The 23,231-nt window shown below is 34.7% G+C and overlaps 1 protein-coding gene across 1 annotated transcript in view; it reads right to left on the minus strand.

Moving 5' to 3' along the window:
• The window catches only part of LOC114661741 (voltage-dependent calcium channel subunit alpha-2/delta-1), a 754,616-nt gene that overhangs the window by 56,216 nt on the left and 675,169 nt on the right, over positions 1 to 23,231 (minus strand). The window contains 3 exon segments of the mRNA XM_051920004.1: positions 5,616 to 5,713; positions 14,478 to 14,538; positions 18,611 to 18,687. Coding sequence (XP_051775964.1) covers positions 5,616 to 5,713; positions 14,478 to 14,538; positions 18,611 to 18,687 — 236 coding nt within the window.

Here is a 23,231-nt window from a genome sequence, read left to right on the forward strand (position 1 = left end):
ATGGTTGCTGATTTTATCATGGATTCGGACTCAGAGTAACCCTGAGCAAGTCACTTTACCTACTGATGTACCAGCTGTAAAAAACACAGGAACACTGCCTATGGGTTTGATCTATGACAGAAGTTCTCAAACTGTGTGGCACGAAGTAACAAAAAGGGGGCGCGAATGTTGCCATATGTAGCGTAATTTCGCTATTCGTAGGAAATTTTAAACTTGTAGCGGTTGTATCGGCAGCAAAAAATATAGGGATAAATTTTATTAGGGTTTCAAAAAAACGTTGGGAGGGTGCGCGATTAAAACTGTTATGAAAACTCGGGTCGCAAATACTTAAAGGTTGAGAAATGCTGATCTATGAGGTGTCTTATACAGTATAATGCAGAGCCAATATATGTAATAGTTATGTACTTCGACTGAAAATTCTGAATGAAAAAAAACAAATTATTGTAATGTCATAAAGTTTGAACTTAGAGTTATGGGAAGCAGTAAAGATACAGAATAGTATTGTGTTTCAGGCGTTTAAGCAGCCCCCATTATTAATGATGCATGAAATCAAGCACAAAGCCATGCAATCTCCTTTGACAAACGTTGGCAAAAGAATCGGGAAGAGCTAAGTGACTTAAAAGGCACAGAGGCAGGCCCATATTTATATATATATATATAGACATGGAGGAACTCAAGCAGCCTGCACAGAGGCCTGGCCTCAGCCCTACTGAACACCTTTGGGATGAATTGAAAAGCTGATTGCGAGCCAGGTCTTTTTGTCCAACATCAGTACCTGACCTCACAAATGCTCTTTCGGCTGAATATGCAGAAATTTCACAAAAATCTTGTGGAAAGCTTTCCCAGAAGAGTGGAGGCTGTTATAACTGAAAAGTACAGCAAATCCATATTAATGTCCATGGTTTTGGAATGGGATGCCCATCAAGGTCATATTGGGGTGATGGTCAGGTGCCCATCAACTTTTGGCCATATAGTGTATTACCTGCAAGTCATGTGCTTAATTACTGTATAGAGAGGATGGAGGAACAACAGTACAGAGATAGAGAAAGGAAGCCAACAGAATAATCACGCTGTGTTGCAGTCAGGTGGAGAGGAGAAGTTGGAAAGAGATGGAACCCATTGTGTAGAAAACTGAGTGAACAGTAAGAAGACATTAATTTTTTTTATTTTAGACGTGTGCCTTGCAACACCTAACAGTAGGATTAAAGGGTGCTAGTATAATTTGGACACCACAGTATACACATGATGTTAAATTAAAAATCTGTGTTTCTCTCATTCATTAGTTCATAGGGTTCAGTGTAATAAGGAATCCAGTTAAAGGAGGAAAACCCCTCTTATTAAAGTAATAATTGTAATAAAAGTGACTCCAAACATTCACCTTGGAAAACATATCTCCTAGGTTGGGAGCATGTGCTGATTCCAGTGCGTTACTGCACCCACCACACGACGAACCACTTAACACTGAATTAAGTCCTATGCAAACAGCAGAATGTTGACATCTCTGGAAAGTATAAAATTGCGAAAATATTTTATTTTAAGCACTGACATCTGTTTTCAGCTTTTCACTCCAAAGCATAGCTTTTTTTTTTCCTTTGACTTCAGTTAATTGAAAATAGACCTATTCTAATTACATAATTTGTTTACCAAAAGTAGAAAACCAACAGTGTAAGGGACAAATATACCCAAGCACTAAGATGCATACAGCTAATTAATACTTGATAAACCACTTTTGTCAAATGCAAACAACAAATCAGCTAGGTTTCTCTGAAATAGATACTTAGGAAAATGATGTTTTCAATATACTTCAGCTCTCTTTATTTAAAGCACCAATCTAAAATACAGATTAGATTTTTTAAATTCACATTTGAATCTATTATGACTTTTTTTCATAATAAGAACAGCATTAAACACCAAAACAAATGTCACATATTATATTATAACAGGAGACAACACACAAGGAAAATAATGGGACCAATTTCATTGCCAAGAACAGCTGGATGCTTTTGGACTCCCCGGTTTGACAATTTTCTTTGATGCTCTCATTTGTAAGAGACAACTGAACAAGAATAAAGGTAAGAAAACAGTAGACTAGGAAGCGAAATAAGTTAAGGGGCTAGTAGGAATGAAGTTAAGGAATAGAGAGAAGGGCAAAACACTTGGTAAAGTCACAAATATGCATAATCAAGGGCCAGAAAGTCAAATTACACTACAAAAGGTTTTAATTTTTACTGAAAGCCTTTCCCTAACTAATTTACTAACTAAACATTTGTATTTTTCAGTTCTTATCCCATAACTATGACATTTAAACTATTGTGCCGCCATCTTTTATAATTCATACAACATGGGCATTGCACATGAAACAATTCCCAAAATGGTGGTGAGTGATAGAAAACAATGGCAGCAAAATGAAGCTGCAGAAATGTGAATAAGTACAATACTCTAACTTTATAATAAATAAAATAAGCAATAGAAATGAACAAAATTAGTTTGGAATAAATTACTTAATTCTGAAAATGTGATTCAGAACAGCTTTGTTTTCTGAGCTGTTGAATGTGAGCTTGGGCTTCACTCCTGGAACTTTTCTGACAGTAACAACAAAAATATTACTGAAAGAATGCTAAATAAGATACATTATATTTATTACTGTACTGAGACTTTTTTTAAAATGTAAAATTACTGAGCAAATAATTAGGAGCACTATACTAATATTGGGTAGGGCCTTTTTCCTTAGAAAACAGCCTCAGTGCTTCATAGCATGGATTCCACAAGATACTGGAAACATCCCTTTGAGATTCTCATTGACGTTGACCTGATTGCATCAAACAATTTCTGCAGATTTGTCAGTCTGCACATTCATGCTCAGGCTCTCCCGTTTCACTCCATCCCAAACGAATTCTGTTAAATTCAGATCCAGTGACTGGGAAGGCCACAGCATGTTCACGAAAATAGTGTGAGACAACATGTGCTTTGTAACATGGTGCACTAAAGTAGTCATTAAAAGATGGAGATGAAGGAATGCTCATGGACAGCAACAATATGCAAGTAGGCTGTGGCATTCAAGCGATGGATGATTGGTTTAAATGCGCCCAAATTATACCCATAAAACATTCCCTACATCATTACACTACCACTAGCCTGCAGTGTTGACACAAGGCTGGATAGATGCATGGAATCTTACATTTTGCGCCAAATTCTGACACTATCATCTGTGTGCATCAGCAGAAACTGAGATTCATCAACACATTTCTTCCAGTCTTCAACTGTCCGGTTTTGGTGAGCCTGTACTCACTGTGGTCTCAGCTTTCTGTATTTTGGCTGACACTATTGGAACCTGACATGCTTTTCTGCTGTTATAGGTCATCTTCCTCAATGTTCACAGTTGTACAGAGTGTTTATCTGAGATACCATAGCCTTTCTGTCAGCTAAAAACTCTCTGACCATTCTCCTCTGCCCTCCCTCATAAACAACGCACTTCAGTCTGCAGAACTATTGCTCACCAGATGTTTTTTATTTTTTGCACTACTCAGTGTGAACTCTGTTGTATGTGAAAAATTCCAGATCAGCAGTTACAGAACATCTTAAACCAGCCCGTTTGGCACCAACAGTCATGCCATTTTAGAAATATTGGAGATCCTATTTTTTTCCCAATTCTGATGTTTATTGTAAACATACTTGAAGCTACCGATCGGTATCTGTATGACTTAAACATTGAGCTGGAAGCACATGATTGGCTAATTAGATACTGGCACGGATAAGCAAGTGTAAAAGTGCTCCTAATTTGACCAGTTAGTGTATATTTTTGAAGGTATTACATGTTTGCTTACTTTATTGTAGAAATGTGCTGTGCTATAGGAAAGTGAAAAAATGTAATTATATTTACTACTAGTTATCATAGCTGAAATACCCAGTGTTGCCGGGGAGGAAAATAAAGTGTTTTTTTTTTTTAATTGTTTGAGAAAAATATAATTAAAAAAAACAACAACTTTAAAAATAAAAATAAATTAATAAACAATGAAGACTCACTAATGTGCTTGTCTTGCAGTCTTGTATGTATGTTATCATCCAACTGACTCTCGGGACCGGCGTGGTGATGCTCAAACATAGAGAATGCTGGCAGTCACTTCCAGTTTGCCCTCTGGTGGCCGTTCTGAGTCTCAACTGGATGATAACATGCATACAAGACTGCAATATCAGCCCCACCCTACCCAGAAGGGAGTGGGTTAGGGCTGATTTCACCCTACAGCATTTTTAGTCGACCAATGAGAAACATGTGTACCAAGTTTCATGAAAATTGCTCCAGCCATGATGCTGGAACATATATACACACACACACATACATTGACTTTTATATAGATAGATAGATAGATAGATAGATAGATAGATAGATAGATAGATAGATAGATAGATAGATAGATAGATAGATACTTTATTAATCCCGATGGGAAATATATATATTTATATATATATATACTGTATATATACACTTCAATTAATCAATTACGGTTCATTTTAAATGTTTAATTAAATTATGCACCTTTGTTCATTTATAACTTTCCTGTTCTAACCAAAACCAAAATCCTATCAAACAGATTGCAGAACCTATCATCATTAAGGTAAATAACATTCATAGCCATAGTAATTACTTTAATTATGGCTATGTGAATTCTGCATTTATAAAAACCACTACAACTTTACTATTTTTACAGGTCCCACTGTATTTGCGAAAGATAACAAATAAGATAAATGAGAAACTTTCATTTTATTCTTTATATAAAGAAGATCCGGGCCCTTGGATTGATGGGATATCTTCCTGGACAAGTGGTTCAGAACTAACTTTCAAAATATTCAGCAGTTTCTATTCTAAACTACTTGTGACAGAAAAACATTTGACAGGTTCAGAGTATAAGAACAGAAATTCAAGAAGGTAGAATAAAACTTAAAATACATAATGTAGCCTGGGAAGAAAAAAAGCAATAAGAAAATCTCTTCCCATTAAAGCACTACAAATGATTATATGGCATTTTCAAACAGTTCATTCACATATTCCCTTGAGTGCAGATTGAAAGGCTTCAAAACCATAAAAATCTTTTAGAAGACCTGGAGTGTTGCGTTTAAATGTTATGCCTTACTCTGACAACTGCTCTGTGTTCTTTCATCACACAATTGAACCTCCAAGGAGGCAGCGAGTGAGAGAAAGAGAGGAAGCTGGAAGTTCTTTGTGTCCGGAGTACACAATCAGTAATGATCTTTCTGAAAGAAAAAATGTATTCCTACATTTTGTCAATGGCCTTACATACCTCCTTTTATTTAGAGTGAAATGTGGCTTGTGATGTTTTTTTAAGGGATTGTTTAGCTTGCCAGATGCAGCAAGCATGAAATGGTATCAAATTGTACAGAGAAAGTAAACTGTGGTCTACTGGGCTTTATTGAAATTAGTCTTCTCAGTTTTTTGATTTAACAACAGTAAAGATACCGTTACCATTAAATACCTCTGTTTGTGTGAGTTTTAACAGACATGTCACTATGCCTGAAGTACATGCTTGTCAAAGAGATATGAGGTTATAATAGATTGTACGCAAACGTGTGCAAGACCTGTTCACATAAAGTAAACTTACATGTTGGATTGTTTGGTGTTTTCCTGTCGATAAATTCATTAAAATCCAAAAGGAACTGGGTATTGTTGTCTGACATCTTCAAATCTTTGCAGTATTGTCTAAATAAAATTAAAAGTTAAGTTAGCGTCTCTGCAGTAAATCTTGCTGTTCAAAATACAGATTTGGATATTTTATTATTTTCACAAATTTAAACAAATGAAATAAACAGACAAACATAAGAAAATCATAGTGAGCTGGCACACATTTAGTAATAATCATTTTTATACATTTTGATGATTGTATTAGTTATAAAAATTTCAATGCACATAATACACATAATACATTATGGTAATAAAGGGTGATATACTATGTATAAACTTAGTGAGCTAACGCAATGACAAAGTGGTCTGCAATGCACTGGATCCAGGCCTTGTGTTTTTACAGATTCTCACTGTATGTGTGTATGCATGGACTTTTTTCAATGCATTCTGGTTTTTCTCCCACATACTAAAAATGATCAAGTTGTTTTAACTTGTAAATTCAAATTACTCCTGTTAGAATGACTGTGCTTAGAAAAATGCTAGTGTCTGATCCAGGATTTGTTTCTGCCCTGCCCCAATACAATTAGGATAAATATTAAAAATTAAATGGTGCAGAAGTAAAGCGCTTCAGTCTTATAAATGTTCAGAATCTGTATGCTCAAATTTGTGCATGTGTGTTTTTTTCTTCCAGGTTCTCTAGCTCTGTTGGTGTGTAAGGATAACCGGCTATTCTAAGCTGGCCACATGTACATGTGTGCGTGTGTGTGATTGGCCCTGTGATGGATGTGCCCTAAAACACAGTTGTTTTTACCTTGTACCTGATGCTGCTTGGGTAGGCACTGGCTACACTCACCCTGAAGTGTATTAAGCAGGTCAGAGAATTGTATGTTGTTTTTAAGCAGCCTTATATTAGTAAATCCACTCAACTATTGTTAAATTATTTACTTACCCAACAAAATTCAGACAACCAGTCAATATTAAAGAAGTTAGAAAATAACAGTAATACTAGAATGTAATTACATACTGTATAGTAGTTAAGCATTTAAAATCAAAGTTTTTAATGTCATTTTACAATACCATGCACTTAAAAACTGTGACCAAATAGACTTGTACCTGAAACATCTTTCATAGACACCAGACTCCAACCCAGTAGTTCATTGATTATATTATGATTAATTGTTGGTTGTGAAGAGCCTATAACCAGCTTTAGATCATATTTCTTCATTATACATTTTTTAAAAGAAGTACCTGATGTACAGTTAAAATCTATGTTGAACTTTTCAGCTAAAACAGCTGGTTGCAATGGTGTCGACCATTGTGGGTATCAGTTCATTGTGACATTTTTCATGTAAATTATAATGTTAGTGAAGTTTAGGAGCTCCTTTCCTCTTCCATTCATTTCTAGATAAATTAAGTGACCTTTTGTTCTCCTTCTTTGGATTTTTTACTTTATGGTTACAAAAATCATTAATCTTACCTAGTATGATTTGAAAGTCAGTTGGTGTTGCAGAGAATCCCGAGAGTACTGGTTACAGGTTGAAATAATTTGTCTCAAGGCAGATTTGATAGTATAAATGTAGGTTGTTTTCTCTTTTTAGTTTCTTGTATATGAAGTATTGGGAAAGTATTGTAATTGTCCAAAAATTCAACCTCAAGATTTTGATGAATCTCGACATTTTAGACCTCCCTGAGTCCGATTTACTTTCTCGTAGGGAAAGTATTGTAATACAGTGATCCCTCGCTATATCGCGCTTCTCCTTTCGCGGCTTCACTCTATCGCGGATTTTATATGTAAGCATATTTAAATATATATCGCAGATTTTTTGCTGGTTCGCGGATTTCTGCGGACAATGGGTCTTTTAATTTCTGGTACATGCTTCCTCAGTTGGTTTGCCCAGTTGATTTCATACAAGGGACGCTATTGGCAGATGGCTGAGAAGCTACCCAACTTACTTTTCTCTCTCTCTCTCTCGCGCTGACTTTCTCTGATCCTGATGTAGGGGGTGTGAGCAGGGGGGCTGTTCGCACACCTAGACGATACGGACGCTCGTCTAAAACTGCTGAAAGATTATCTTCACGTTGCTACCTTCTGTGCAGCTGCTTCATGAAGCGACATGCTGCACGGTGCTTCGCATACTTAAAAGCTCGAAGGGCACGTATTGATTTTTCACTGTTTGTTTTTCTCTGTCTCTCTCTCTCTCTCTCTCTTCCTGCTCCTGACGGAGGGGGTGTGAGCTGCCGCCTTCAACAGCTTTGTGCCGCGGTGCTTCGCATACTTAAAAGCCAAACAGCCCTATTGATTTGTTTGCTTTCCTCTCTGTTTCTGACAGTCTGTGCTCCTGATGCGCACTCCTTTGAAGAGGAAGATATGTTTGCATTCTTTTAATTGTGAGACAGAACTGTCATCTCTGTCTTGTCATGGAGCACAGTTTAAACTTTTGAAAAAGAGACAAATGTTTGTTTGCAGTGTTTGAATAATGTTCCTGTCTCTCTACAACCTCCTGTGTTTCTGCGCAAATCTGTGACCCAAACATGACAATATAAAAATAACCATATAAACATATGGTTTCTACTTCGCGGATTTTCTTATTTCGCGGGTGGCTCTGGAACGCAACCCCCGCGATGGAGGAGGGACTACTGTAGTCCAAAAATTTTATTTCGAGATTTTGAGGAATCTTGATGTTTTAGACCTCCCTGAGCCCAAAAATACAATTTTTGGAATTACGTCTGTGTGTCTGTCTGTGTAAACACGATAATCTGAGTACACTTTCACTTACAGTAGGTCAACTAAATTTTGCATACAAGTATTAGGTACAAAACTTGAGCTATTTCCAACTACTGGAAGTTGTACTTTTTTATTCATGCAGCTGCAAAGTCCGATTTATTCAACTTTACTTTTATAATAATTGTTCAATACTCCAGCAGACCCCCGTGATCCTGTGTTTGGATATAGCGGGATGGTTAATGGATGGATGGATATTATTAATTTGATTTGTTGTTGATGGTTCTTTAATGTACATAATATAAAAATATAATCATTGTTTTGCAGTTTACTCCTCAGATTTCCATCCCCCATATCTGAGTATACGAGAAAGTCTAGGGGAAACCACTTCCAATTTTTTAGATAAGCACATTTGAAAAACAGCTAATTATTTCTAAATGGAAGATTTTCAAACTTCAAAAATTCTGTGCAATGGGTTCAATCAAAAATATTTCAAGGAAAACTGAACGTTCTTGAAAATATTCCTTGTAGAATTAGTATACCAAATTTCAATGAAACTGGTCCATGGGGAGCCATGTTCTTTCTTGCAGATTGACAGAGAGATATGACAATTATAAGAGGTCAGTCAGTCAGTCATTATCCAACCCACTAAATCCTAACACAGGGTCACGGGGGTCTGCTGGAGCCAATCCCAGCCGATGCAGGATGCAAGGCAGGAACAAATCCCGTGCAGGATGCCAGCCCACCACAGGACACACAAATCAAGCACACACCAGGGACAATTTAAGATCGCCAATGCACCTAACCTGTATGTCTTTGGACTGCGGGAGGACACCGGAGCACCCGGAAGAAACCCACGCAGACACGGTGAGAGCATGCAAACTCCATGCAGGGAGGACCCAGGAAGCAAACCCATTATAAGAGGTGCTTTTCATATTTTAAACAAACTCACCTAAAAATGGTTCAAGACACACACTAGGATAGCAGACTACAAGTCTTAATGAGTATGATTCAATACTTAAAGGTCTTCATTAAATGTAATACTAATTTCAAAATCAGTATTTTACATTACACTTCAATGAAATGGTTAGATGATCTTTAACTAAATTAAACATTAAATTTTAGATACTAGAGAACATGTTTTTATCACAAGGATTAGCAAAAATTCAAATGATCAGACAGCATTTCTAATTTGTTTCAACTTTTGAATATGATTCAAGCTTGGCCCATTACTTTAGTAAAGACCGAAGCTGATGTTGCAATGTCTGATACATTATTTTTTTTCCCTTCTAATTGCCTTGACTATCACTGTATTAGGTCTAACAGTCACTACCCATGTGAACTGAATGATAGGTACAGATACTATTTAAAGCAGTGAAGAGTTTGGTGGATAAAAGAACATGATTATGTTTTTTAAATAATTCTTAATAAAGTGTTATAGTAGATGACTCATATGAAGAAAGAAAAAAATAACCCGAGTTGGTTTTTCATATATAACAGTATGACAGACCTATGAAGAATGAAAAAAAAAAACCCCAAAAAAAACATGAGGCAACAACATTTCGGTGTTCCATACTGGACCACTGATGAACAGAGCTGTTACAGACTAGCACAACTTGACTGAAAGCGGTAGGCCATAGAACAACTAACAGATGAGTTTATAATTGTGCTGAAAGAGGCATATCAAAAAAGAAAATTTATCATAAATTTGTAGAGATCAATAAAGGTAGCTGCCCTAGTAAGCAACATTTCTGCCAACAGAAAACAAGATGTGGGCTAAGGAACATAACATGGGCATAACAGGACAATGGAATAAAGTGAAATTTGCCATGGAGACAAACAAGTAATATTCTTCGAGGATATTAGTGGGTGGATGATGCAGCAGGTGCCAGGGAAGCCTGATCATCAACTGAGAGAGTAAGAAGGACAAGAAGGGCTAGAAAGAGGTTGAACAATCTTCATGCTAAAGCAAGGAGTTTCTCTTTTTAAAGGGATTTGCAAAGCTACTTCCTAAAAGAGGACACAGAAACCATGAAGATGTAGCAAGATACTAGAAGACCTCCTAACTGGCAGAGGATGCACTGTGCCGGGTATGAACAGATAGGACCATGAGTTGCCTTTAATAGATTGGACAGCTGAAAATCTGTCTGAAAGATCCAAGCCTTCAATGGCTACTGAAGTGACTCATGGATTCAGCAACATAGGTCTATTATAGTAAAAGTAGAGCTGTCCTTATATCTGAAAATAAGTTTGGTGTTTGCCTAATCACAGAAAGGGATATTAAGCTGTCTCCTGGAAAAACCTCACATTGAATATGCAGGCTGATGGAAAGTGTGGTGCAACATCAACAATGCGTAAAATAGTTATATTACACATTAGTAACACTTTCTCTAGGAATCTATGGAGCACAAAAAAAAATCCATAAGCTGAAGCAAGTAGAGAGGAGACAGAAAGATCAAGGACAAAGAAAAAGAGCAACAGACACAGGTGCCCACTAGACCATTGATTCTGAAGCTGAACAGAGAGAAAGGGAACCTACTGCACAAAAGAAAGTGAGAAAAAACAGTCTAAGTAGCAGTTACACCTTAAAAGGCAACCTCAAGGTAAAGAAAAAAAATTATTAACCTTTTTATGTGTTTATTGAATTTATTCAGAAGATAAAACAAATGCTGTATATGTGCTTACTTTTAGAATGTGGTATGATTAATTCCCTTTTAGTTGTAGTCATTTTAACTTGTAGTGTCATATTTTAAATGAAGGAATTGAAATGATTAATTGACTTTAACATGGCACCATATGTAACCCCAATAAATGAATAGAGACTTTGTATTCATCCTCTAATTGTAATGGACATGGCTGAAGTTGTGCGTCCAGCTACCCAATCATTTTATAACCAATTTTTCCATTTCAAGATGGTTGAGAGTAGGTGTTATCTCAGCTGCACTAGGCGCTAGGCAGGCATTATGGGATATTATGGAGTAAATGTTGCACTGCCTCCAGTTATGAGTAAAAATTGCTGTCTAAATTGTGTTAGTCCACAGGCATAATCAGCTATGTGAGGCTGCTAAAAACAACAGAAAGAAGGCAGTTTTATGCACATTTTGAAATAATCATAATATTAAATTGCCAGGATTTAATAATATTTTTTATTCACAAAGTTAGCCTTAAAGTTGCAACAAAACTTAAAAAAGGAGGAAAAAAATGTGGAAAATTAAAGCATGTGGAATTTGTGACAACTTGAAGTTTAAGTTAATTTGACTTACTGAATTTAAGTTAATTTGACTTACTGAAATACTGTTCCGTAAGTGTTATTAATTAGCTATTGTACTCTTCATTCACTGATTCAGAAAAGTGTGCTTTAAAGGAGGAGGAGGAGGAGGTTGGGAGCTTGCACTGATACATGTATAAACAAAGTTCCAAAAAGTTAAGTTTTGGTAAATTTTTTTAATATTAGTCTTAGGCAGTGTTTATTTGTCAGTTAATGGACATAAAAAAGTAAATACATTTAATATGTACACAAGATAAGACACATCAGGTAGTCCCCCAAAGTCAGTAACATCCTCTCCTTCCTCCATTTGTTACTACTCTGGGGAGAAATCTTCCCTCTTGGCCACACATGGATTTCAAGATCTGCATATTTTTTGTAAATTACAAATTTGTAAATTTTAGGCTTTCTAATTTTGATTCCATATCAAATCATGCCATTGTTCATCAAATAAAAAAATAAATTGATTAAAACAATAGATGTAAAAACACCCTAACCATGTGATATTGTCTGGTGGTTGATACAGAGATATCTTCTTTTGTTTTAACCTAACAGTCCCGTATTTAACAATTTCAGCCGAAAAATGGTGTTAAATGGTACTAAATTCCCAGCATGGTCCACCAAGTAAAAGGTTAACTGCCCCTGCACTAGATCACACCACACAAGTTTTCTCTTAAACATGGATTAAGGACAACATTCACTCCCAGAATGTTACATGTTGCCCTAAATTCTGGGATATAGTTATCTGCTTTATATCTTTCAAAATAAGTTAGAAATCTACAGCAAATAGCTAGTAAACAGGCAGCCAAAGTATTATTTGTTCTTTCGCCAAGTTGAGTAGTTTCTCTGTAACCAAGATCAGTAATAATTGTGTTGGGTAAAGTTTTATGTTATGAACTGTTTGAATTAAGATTTAAATTCTTTCTCACAGTATAGTATAACCTCTTTGTTCTCCGTCAAAGTCATATATTAAATTAAAATAGTTTAATGTATATATGATGTCACAGAATATTTAGATGTAAAAAACAGCAGAATTGTAAGATCATACTGAGCCAAGTTAAATTGTATGAAATCAAATGCAAAACAAAACTAGTAATTTTTCAGGGAAAACCATAAATCAATAAATGATCTAAGAACAACTTATTCTGTGTCGTGTTTTGTTATTGGCTGTCTGTCTTTTGTGTGTACATGTACTCAGTTATCCAATTTCTGTTACCAATTAACTTTATTTCACTGTTTCTTAAAGTTGTGTTCTGTCATGTTGGTTTAAGTTTAATGGCTACAATCTCTCTCCAAGCAATGAAAAGCAAAGAAAAGTATAGTGATAGCCTTTCCGGAAAAAAAACAAAAATAAAAAATAACAGTAATAATTGTCTTTAACAAACACAAAGCCAATTATTAATGAACTAATATATCTAATCCAATGATTTTCAACAGCAGCCCATAGATATGAGGAGAATCCACACATTCATACAAGCAGGCTGAATTGGGATTCTGTGTAGCCATACTGCCTACTTTGTAGTCTTGATTTTTGAAAAATGTTTAGTTATGTTGTTCTCTTTGAAAGGTACCATATATAATAATATATAGTTAAATTTGGATGTCTGAAGAACAATGAATCACTTGCTGTAAAATTTACTAATTTTAAGCTTGACTGACATATTTGCTGTACAACAAGAACTCCATGAGGAGTGCCATATTAAAAAATAAATAAAAAAAACTTGCAGTTGCTGATTTGTTCACAGAGTTCCAAATGTAAAATGAAATTAAACTTTTGAGTGATTAACTGAAAAATGTGTAAATTAGTCAAACCAAAAAAAAAAAGTTTCAAATTTGCATATAGTATACTGTATTCAAATCTGTAATTTTACTGATTTATGCACAATGGAATAACCATCTCATTCATTCCCATCAGACATTGCAAAATTCCACTTTATGTACATACTCATATAGCATGTCCCTACTCTAAGAATAAAAAATGACAGCATGTTGCTTTACACTGTGACAAGAAACATTCTGCCAGATATTAAATGCTTTCATGAACTACTATTAACTCAATTTAGCATTTTATTAAGACACAAAATAAGTGCAAATGATTACCTTTGTTAGATTTCCTATTAACTGTTTAACTCCACATCTATTCTTTTTACTCTATTATCAACCTTTATCTGTGAGCCTAAGTCAAAGATCCAAAAGCGACTGGAATCAATCTGAAATAATGTACTTGTATGTAAGACATGTGCTGGGGATTTTACTGTAACAATTTATCAACTCAGAAAATCTGGAGTGACACTTTAAAAGAAGCAAAAAATGTTTAACAGAGAGAGAAACCAGGCACAATGGATACCAGATTTCCCAGCAAGAATACATTGCTGGTGGAAACCTACATCTTGATATCTAATATCTAAGTTAGTGCACAAGAGAAATGGCAAAATTTTAAACAAAATTAAACAGGAGAACTGCTTATATTTACATGATGTTCGTTTACATGAAAATTAGCAAGCTTCTAGATTTCTTAAAATATCAATTATTTCATTTGGTAAGTGTATACATAAAATACCTCTGACTGCCTTTTAATATTTTTCAAATTGTAGGTTCCTTATTTTTAAAGGAATATGTATCCATCCATTTACTGAAACCACTCTTCAATATTTAGTTCATGGTGTGTAGAAGGTTTCCTCATAACATTAAGCATAAGGCAGGATCCCACACTGGACAGGACACACACATGCACTCACTCAGAGCAGAGCTTACCATAATGGAACAAATGACTTTGAGATGTGAACAGAAAAGCAGAACCAAAATGTCCAAACTCACAAAGGCGTACATCACACCAATCATTTCAATTTACTTACCTAGGAGCGATGAAAGTGTGTCCATATTCATCAAAATTGTCATATTTTAGAGTTTCAGAAACTGTTAAAAAAGGCAATTTATTATTTTATTTTCACATGGAAACAACAATTTACAAAAAAATAAATAATATGTTTGGCTATAAGTGACCTTATGTAGAGGTTTTTTTTGAGAAATATTACCTTATAACTTAATATGCAGATTTTTTTAGCATTAAAATAGCTGAAATTTAGTTTTATTTTGATATGATATGGCATTTCTTAGTGGAACTGATGTTTATTGATTGTAGCTATTATAATTTATACAATGTATAAACCAATTTAATTTTGAAATGTTACACAAATGAGTAAGATTTACTAGAACACCATTTTGCCAGTGGGCACATACTCAATTTTGCAGCACAGAATAAACATCTGGATACAAACCAGCCTCACTGTTGTTGTTATCATGATCAGAACCAAAAAGTATGTCATATATTATATATATATATATATATATATATATATATATATATATATATATATATATATATATATATATATATATATATATATATATATATATACATACTACATACTATATATATATATATATATATATATATATATATATATATATATATATATATATATAGTTGCAAAGCCAAATTAAAGTAATGCTTTCATATCTTTGAGAAAAGCCTGAAAATGATATTCATAACTGTTTTCAGACTAGAATATTTCTGTTAGCAACACACATGTCCATACGATGAGCATGATGCTACATTATGCAGGATATTATAAACAAGACTTGATGATTTATGTAATATCTAAAGATTACCTACTGTACATGTACTTTATAGTCGTAAAAATAGTAACAAATGACAATGCCTGGATTATAGCAGGAAGATTAACATCAATGAGATCAAAAGGACAGTTTCATAGCAAAAAGACACTAGAACAAAAGATGGAAATACTCCAGGAGGAAAATGACTAACAAGTAAATACTTGCCCTTTGGTTTGGCCTTTTTGGCTGTGAGAATCCAGAAGAGAGAGTAAGCAGGGAAACAGAAAAACAGAAAAAGAGGGTAAAAACAACAGGGGCTAGAGCTGACAATATTTTATTCAATGAGCTTGCCTTGAATAAAAATATTGTAATCTGATCCATAGGCTTTATGTTGTTTAGGCTTAGCAAGAAGACTGAGGACACATTGTCGGCACCACTTTTCAAATATCTCTTTTCCTACAGAAACCAGAAACTCGGAGGACATCCCTGAGATCATTGAAAACTGGATATGTCAAAAATGGAACATGACTCTCCCTCTTTCTTGTTCATGGCAAATGCTGAAAATCAAAATTGGCAATTGCTCAAAAGTAAACTAGCAAGTTAATGATCTGTATTAAATAAACCTATTTAAACAGATGGAAAAACATTTTTTCAGTTATTTCTGTAATAACTGTCTGTCATGATGTGAACATAATTCATTACGGTAAAGAGAAAATCAGTTTCTGCAGAGCCAGTACTATTTGTAAGCAAAGTAGGGAGCTGCCATGGATGATGAGCTGTGGTGCGGTGTTTTTGTCTGTGTACTATTACGGTTAAAAATGGTAGCATGAAAGTGGTTCTTCAGGTCGATGCCATGGGAAACCATTATTAGTTCCCAAAGGAATGAGCCACATGAATGTTCCAGAAATAACATTTATTTATTAAGATCCATAGCAAGCTCCATCAATAAGCATGAATAGATGATAACAGATATGTGTGTTCATGATTTTACAAGGTCTTTTACAGTGTACAATAACACAGGGAGAGTTCAGGTTTTCTTGATCTGTTGGTGTCCTGCTAGGTAACCTACTACACATTAAAAGGTTTCTGTTTTGTCCACATATTAGGAACCTTTTCAAAATCTAAAGGACCAATTTCATATGCGAAAGGCCCTTACCAGAATGAAGCAGTTCTTTGTCAGGCAGTGTTTCTACAAGAAACCCCGCAACCCAGTAAAGCACCATTTTAGAACCATTATTTTTAAAAGTGAATGGAATTAATTATTTACAGTCTGTGAGACTTGTTGTAATTTTCTGTTAATATTATATTTTTGTTTATTGTTCTTTAATCAAAACCAGTCCTTGCTCTAAAAGGAACAGGTTACTGTATAGTTTAGAGGAACTGATGCTTGCAGTAAAAAAAAGAAACCAATAAATACAAGTAAACTCACATAGATTCTTTATCTTTCTCTAACCTGATTATAATGTGAAAACCAGAAGCAATGAAAAATCATTTAAGATAAAAATGACATATGTGGTCTTATCCAAACAGCTGAATGGCATCACATCTCACTACAATCAACAGAGCTTCCAGGCAAACTCACAAAAGAAAAATAGTTGTTCTGATGTGTATGGGAAGAATTACAAGGCAATTTTAAAGGAATTTCAAGTTAATCACTCTACAGTGTAATTGATTACCTACAGACTAGGGATATTCACTAAAACATTTAATGTATGGGTCTTCTGACCTATGTGATCCCAAGTGAAAAGTTAAACTCAAATCTAAAAGCCCTAATCAATGTCAAGATAACTGTCTAAAGAGAGTGAACAAACTTGTTCTACATGAGAGATCAGGAAGAAACACACCTATGCTCTCAAAGAAAAGCAAAAATACATAAGTGAAATGTAATACCAGACATCTAGGACAATGTAGTGTGGGCAAAAAAATCAAAACCGAACTAATATGGACCATGTTTGTTTAATTAAGTAAGCCAGGGGTTCTCTTGTCCATAAGTAAATTCTTACTTACGTATTTATTATTCTACTGCATGTGTCATTTCCTCTAAACAATATGCAGATATGAACATGTTTTGCAGAAAGGTATGCAGCAGTCTTGATTTTAAAGGATTTGCTTACAAAATATGAACATTTATTGAGTTACGAAAGGAATTCACATTCTTTTAAACTCAAAAACAAAAGATGGCTAAGCTACTGAAATATTATTGGCATTACCTGAAAGAACTAGGGTTAACAAATAGTGGCTTCTTAAGTTATAGTGGCCTTTTTAGTTATATACAGTAATGCTATTTATGTTATGTTTATGTTATATATGTTATTCATATGTTATGTTATAAGCCGTTACAAATCTTCCAAGTCAAATTCCGGTACATTAAGTTCTGGCGAATAAAAGTGATTCTATTCTATTCTCACGTGATTGAAAGTTTAGCACTTTCAAAAAGTGATGAATTAAGAGATATTATGAATGCCCCCATATTTCATATAAGGAACATAGTTTTACTTTGTCATGTAAGTAAAATAAGACAATAGCCAGGAGTAGCATTACAGCATGAAAAAAATAAACTAACAACACACCCCTAGAAAGTCCACAACGATTTTTTTTAAGAGGTGGCTTAGAAAGTCTAACTGCGGCCTATTGATGTTTCCCCCAATGGGAATGACTATTTTATGGTATGCCAGAGCCCTAGTGATAGATTGACGACTCAAAAGCACTGAATGTATTAATGTTTTAAGGAAACGCAATGCGCTACATTTACTTTTCCCTCCAGCAATGACTAGATATCAATAGTTTAAAAAGCAATTATTGCTTGCTCAACACTGGCTTTGTTCAATAGTTCCCATTGTCAAAGAAAGACACTCATTGCCAAAACCAGTCTTCCTAAAGCAGTGCAGACATGTCTAAAGAGGTATCATCGCATTGGGACAAAGCCAAGAACAGTTTAAATTACTTTTATGTATCGTAATGAAGTATAAACAAACAGTTGGGAGACTTTCACGTTTGAAAGCACCTCGTTGAATGAACTGTTTTAATAATTGTTTGATTGAACATTTATGAACCTTCAGTAAGAACAGATTTAAGAAAACAATGATTCAAAAGCTGCATTGCAAGTGGGAAGGGGAGGGTGGGGGGATTTGTGGAAGGATGAATCATGGCAATACATGACTTTTAAACCTTGCATGCTTTTATACTTACGAATCATTGTTTCAACTGCAGTCACACTGGGAAAACAGGAGACCGCAGCTTTTTGTGACTTTGTTGGTTTTATTTTTTTTTTAAATCAACAGTGTCCCATTTGTAAAGTTGCCAGCCTGTCTGATCCTTCATGACTAAAACAAACACATAAAATGTACTCTGCAAGAGCTGTAGTACTTACATTTTGCCTGTGTGATGGTATCCTCAATTTTGGCCTTAATGTAGTACATACTGTATGAAGGTAATACCAGAGCCAGGCTGAAACATAGATAAGTTGCTTGTTATCTATAATTTTTTATCTTGCAATAAATAATGGGACATGGCTGTAATTTCACACATTTTACAATGTTAATGTACTTGGATCACCAATTTCATCACTGCCATCTGATTTCTTCTTTGAAAGAAAATAAAATAACAGAATCACAACAGAATGAAATTACATTGATGTAGTACAATGTGATACTAAATAATGCAATGTAAGCTTCTACTAATTTAATGTTAAATAACAGTTACAAATTTAGTGGAATACACTAGGCCAAATGCAGAATCCATAAATCAATAGAATAATATTAACCCATCTGCCCCTTTTCAACCTAACAATTTTCTGTTTAGGGTAATAGGAAGGGAGATAAAGATTTATGACCAACAATAGTTTAGGCAGGAGAAGGCCAAAAGTCCATTGCATGCATACTGACACACACGTGCACACAATTTCAATCTAACATGTCAACATGCATTTCCTCCACAGAAAACATTCCTTCTAGGAATTACACTGGGGTTTTAACATTGTGAGGTGGAAACACAACCTGCAGTGCCCCTGTGCCATATCATGCATATCATGCACTGGAAGACTTATTAGAATATAGCAGCAACTGATATAATATTATAATGCTCATGTATATGTTGTAATTGTACTTAATCAAACCTCCCTAATCTTTCTGGTATTAATAAAAGCAAATTATGTTCTCCCATTCCTCACCACCTCCACAAACACCCAATGCAGTTCCCGGAGTAGCAGGAAATCACAAGGTGGTGACAGCATCGATGTCAAATGTCACATCCTGCAGAGAGAGGCTTGTTCAAATGCAGTAAGGAAAACGGCACTAGTACAGGTCAAGCTCAGGAAATGAAGAGCACATTCAGGTTCCAAATGTAATCACTGATGTAATCACTGAAATCAGGAAAAAACTGTGGCAGGGTGCTAGCTGCTTAATAAATTAAATTAAGGCAAACAAGTAGCCTTCACATTAAAGTGTTTACAAGATCTCGTATGTGGAAACAACATTTCGAATGAAAATGTCAACAATGAAGCACCAACAATGCATAAATAACTGCGGAAGAAAGCTGTCTAATATATTAGTATCTCTTAAATAACAAGAGATGATAAATTTGAGACTTTTGTTTTTTAATGATTATTTTTCCTGACTTGGCCTTTAAGAAACCACAAATTGCTCACTCTTTTTAGAATGACTGAAATAAATGTCCACTCCTCCTAGATGCTCATTTTCTCCATCTGCTTTGTTATTCTCCTGACAAAAATATATTTCCTTTGCACCACTTCCTTTGAGTAATATGGAATAAAAAGCATGCTGACTGTACACATTCACATTCGGCTTGCTTAATATATTCTATTACTGCAGTGTAAAACAACGTGGGATCCTTGGCTTACATGGTATTATCATGAGTTTCTGTATTACATCTTGCCTGAAGAAGGGGCCTGAGTTGCCTCGAAAGCTTTTGCATATTGTAATCTTTCTAGTTAGCCAATAAAAGGTGTCATTTTGCTTGGCTTTTCTCTACATGGTATTATCAGATATCAGAATTAGGAGTAGGAGATAAACAGGTTCATCCTATCAACTGGATATTGCAGTATGAAATCCAAAGAAAGGATTTTACCGATATGCTAAATTATCTGAGCTTATGAACACATTTAAATGAATACTTCAACCAAAAATGTTTTTTTATATACTACTTAACAAATGTAGTTTGTGGTGGTGGCTAAGAAAAAGTTTTAGTCTCAGGTTTTCGTGGAGAAAGGACATAATATCGTTTCTGATAGAATACCACTCTTTAGTAATCAATGCTTGACAACATCAAATAATGTGGAAAAAAAATTTCAGGTTACCTGTGTTACATAATCTACTGATTTTGCATGTTTTGAGCATAGGACTAGATAACTGACATTTGAATTATGCAACACAAATAACCAATTTTTTTTCTTTTTTTCATGGACATTTTTAACATCATTTTACATTGTCACTATTAGGTCCCATTCAATCAGAATCTTCTTCATGTTCTTCTACCACAAAAATTTGAAATCAAAAATTTCCTCACCCACCATCACAAACTACACGGGAAAGTGATATATAAAAATGTATCACTTTGGATGGAGTATTCCTTAAAGCAAAAAAAATGTTCTGTCATACAAAATATATAAATCTGTTGACTTTTATTTTATGTTAATGTATTAGTGTAGTGTATGCACTTGTATGTGAAATGCCTGTAATAACATAGCCTAACCCCATTAAGAATTTTGCTAACAGTGTTGCGCCCTTCAACCTGATTGGTGAGTCAATGCAATTTGAAAGAGGAGAGAGGAAAATGCAGTGTCTTGTGCTGTGTTTGCTTGGTGGCGGGGTGAGTGAATGAGTGAGTGAAAATGAAGCTGTGCATTTTTTGTTTCAAAAACCTGACTGCCTGGTATTGAATTCCAACGAGTAGCAGTGCTAAAAAAGTGTTTCAAGAGATAGAAAGCACACTTTGGCACAATTAATAATTGTTATAAATGTTGTTTATTAAAAAAGTCTGAAAAGTATACACAAATACATTATACCAGGATGTACCAAAACTGTTTCGAGTTTTTAATTATTTCGTAATATGGATTTTTGCCCATTCCACTTACTTCTAATCAATATGTACAGTATATGTACTGTATACCATATTTCTTCTAATTTCTGAATGAATTGTTTCTAGTAAAAGAAGATAAAATTATATCACACCTTAACACATCCAGGCATACATTGAATCCATAAACAAGAAAGCATGCTTTTAAACTCAGACCATTTCAATCTTTCTGACACTATGAAAGAATTAACAATATAGCTTTGTCTAAATGGGGTGGACACAAAGAGGCCAAAGTGGCATAGCTCAACAAGGAGAACATTTAAGTTCCACACAGCCAGTGACAAGGCCAGTCAGGATTCAAACCTATGAATTTAGCAGTTTAAGGCTGCAACAACCATGTCACCCTCTGAACATAATATTCCTGTCTAAATAGTGCAGAGATATATTCTTAAAAACAATCTCTCAGAATGAAAGACACACCTTTGAATTTAAAGACACCACTTCTCTTTTGGAAAACACCCAGTCCTTTTGGAATACTTTCTGTACTTTTCAGAAAGCACACTATGCATTTAGAGAAGGGATATCTTCTACGATTTTGGTTTTACTTGCATACCATGTACCCTAAAAAGGTCACGTCATTTTCTAACTTGCTTAATTCCAACTAGGGTCTTCCCTAAAAATGTAATTCTGTAAAATACTTTTATGGCCTTTAGTGATTACCAATACAAATTTAAAGTCCTGCAGTGAGCTGGTGCCCTGCCTGGGGTTTGTTTCCTGGCTTGCGCCCTGTGTTGGCTGGGATTGGCTCCAGCAGACCCCCGTGACCCTGTAGTTAGGATATAGCAGGTTGGATAATGGATGGATGGATGGATGAATTTAAAGTCTAAATTACTCATAATTCAGGTCTGTTTACTGAATTAATACACATAACTACTGACTTTATCAATGAATCAATGTTTATTTTATATATTCTTATTCTTTCAATTGAAAGCTTAACTGCATTAAGTTTTTTTTTAGTTTACATCTGTTACACTTGAGAAGAAGAGAACAAGAACAACTGATACAGAACCAGACCTTGAAAATTAAATATCACTTATAATAGATCAAAAAGTCAGTATCTAAATGCCATCAAGGTGCAACAAATATAAAGATCAAAAGAGCCCCATTAACAAACGTGAAAGAGATGATGCAGCACAGAATGACATGTCAGTGTTTCCTACATTTTGTCAGTGTTACTACCATTTACAGACTGAATACTTTTAATGCCACAGTGTTGTTAACACAAAAGTATGACATTAGAGAAATGGTACAAATGTCTACATATTGCATAGGATTTATTGTTCTAAATAGAGCCATCTGTCATGACTGTCTTGTTGAGCTCTGAAAAGATGAAACTGGAATAATATTTCACATCATGTTATTTAAACATTCAATTCAATAAGTCTGTAGTCTTCAACAGAGAATTTGAAATGAAAATAGATAGAAGGAATGATGAGCAATGTGCAATAGTTAAACGTGCACTGACTGTTAAAACATGCACATTGTATTTACTCAGGAAAATGTAGCGTATTATCATAGCATAAATAAATAGTTCAATCAACTATGTTAACTAACTCATTGCTTTTCTTTCTTACAATGTGTTCGAACTTTAGGCAAATATCATTTTCCTTTATATTGTGAATGTTAAAACCTTTGAATACATCTTGGTTTGAATGTAAAAGCTGCTCATTATATGGTACTGTGCTAAGAAAGTCTAGAGTGCTTTTACAAACATGTGTGGCATTTTAAAGAATAATTGAGAGAAGCTGTGCCTCATTATCAAAAGGAAAATGCAGTTCTCTAAGACATTGTCACTCATGCTACAGTGTGACTGGCTTACAGGGTGGCTCAAAAAGAAAGATAATAAGAGCTGTATGGAATATATTTTTGTAAACTTGGGAATAACACAAACCTCCTGG

The sequence above is a fragment of the Erpetoichthys calabaricus genome, chromosome 1 (assembly GCF_900747795.2).
Source record: "Erpetoichthys calabaricus chromosome 1, fErpCal1.3, whole genome shotgun sequence".
In the NCBI taxonomy this organism is placed as follows: Eukaryota; Metazoa; Chordata; class Cladistia; order Polypteriformes; family Polypteridae; genus Erpetoichthys; species Erpetoichthys calabaricus.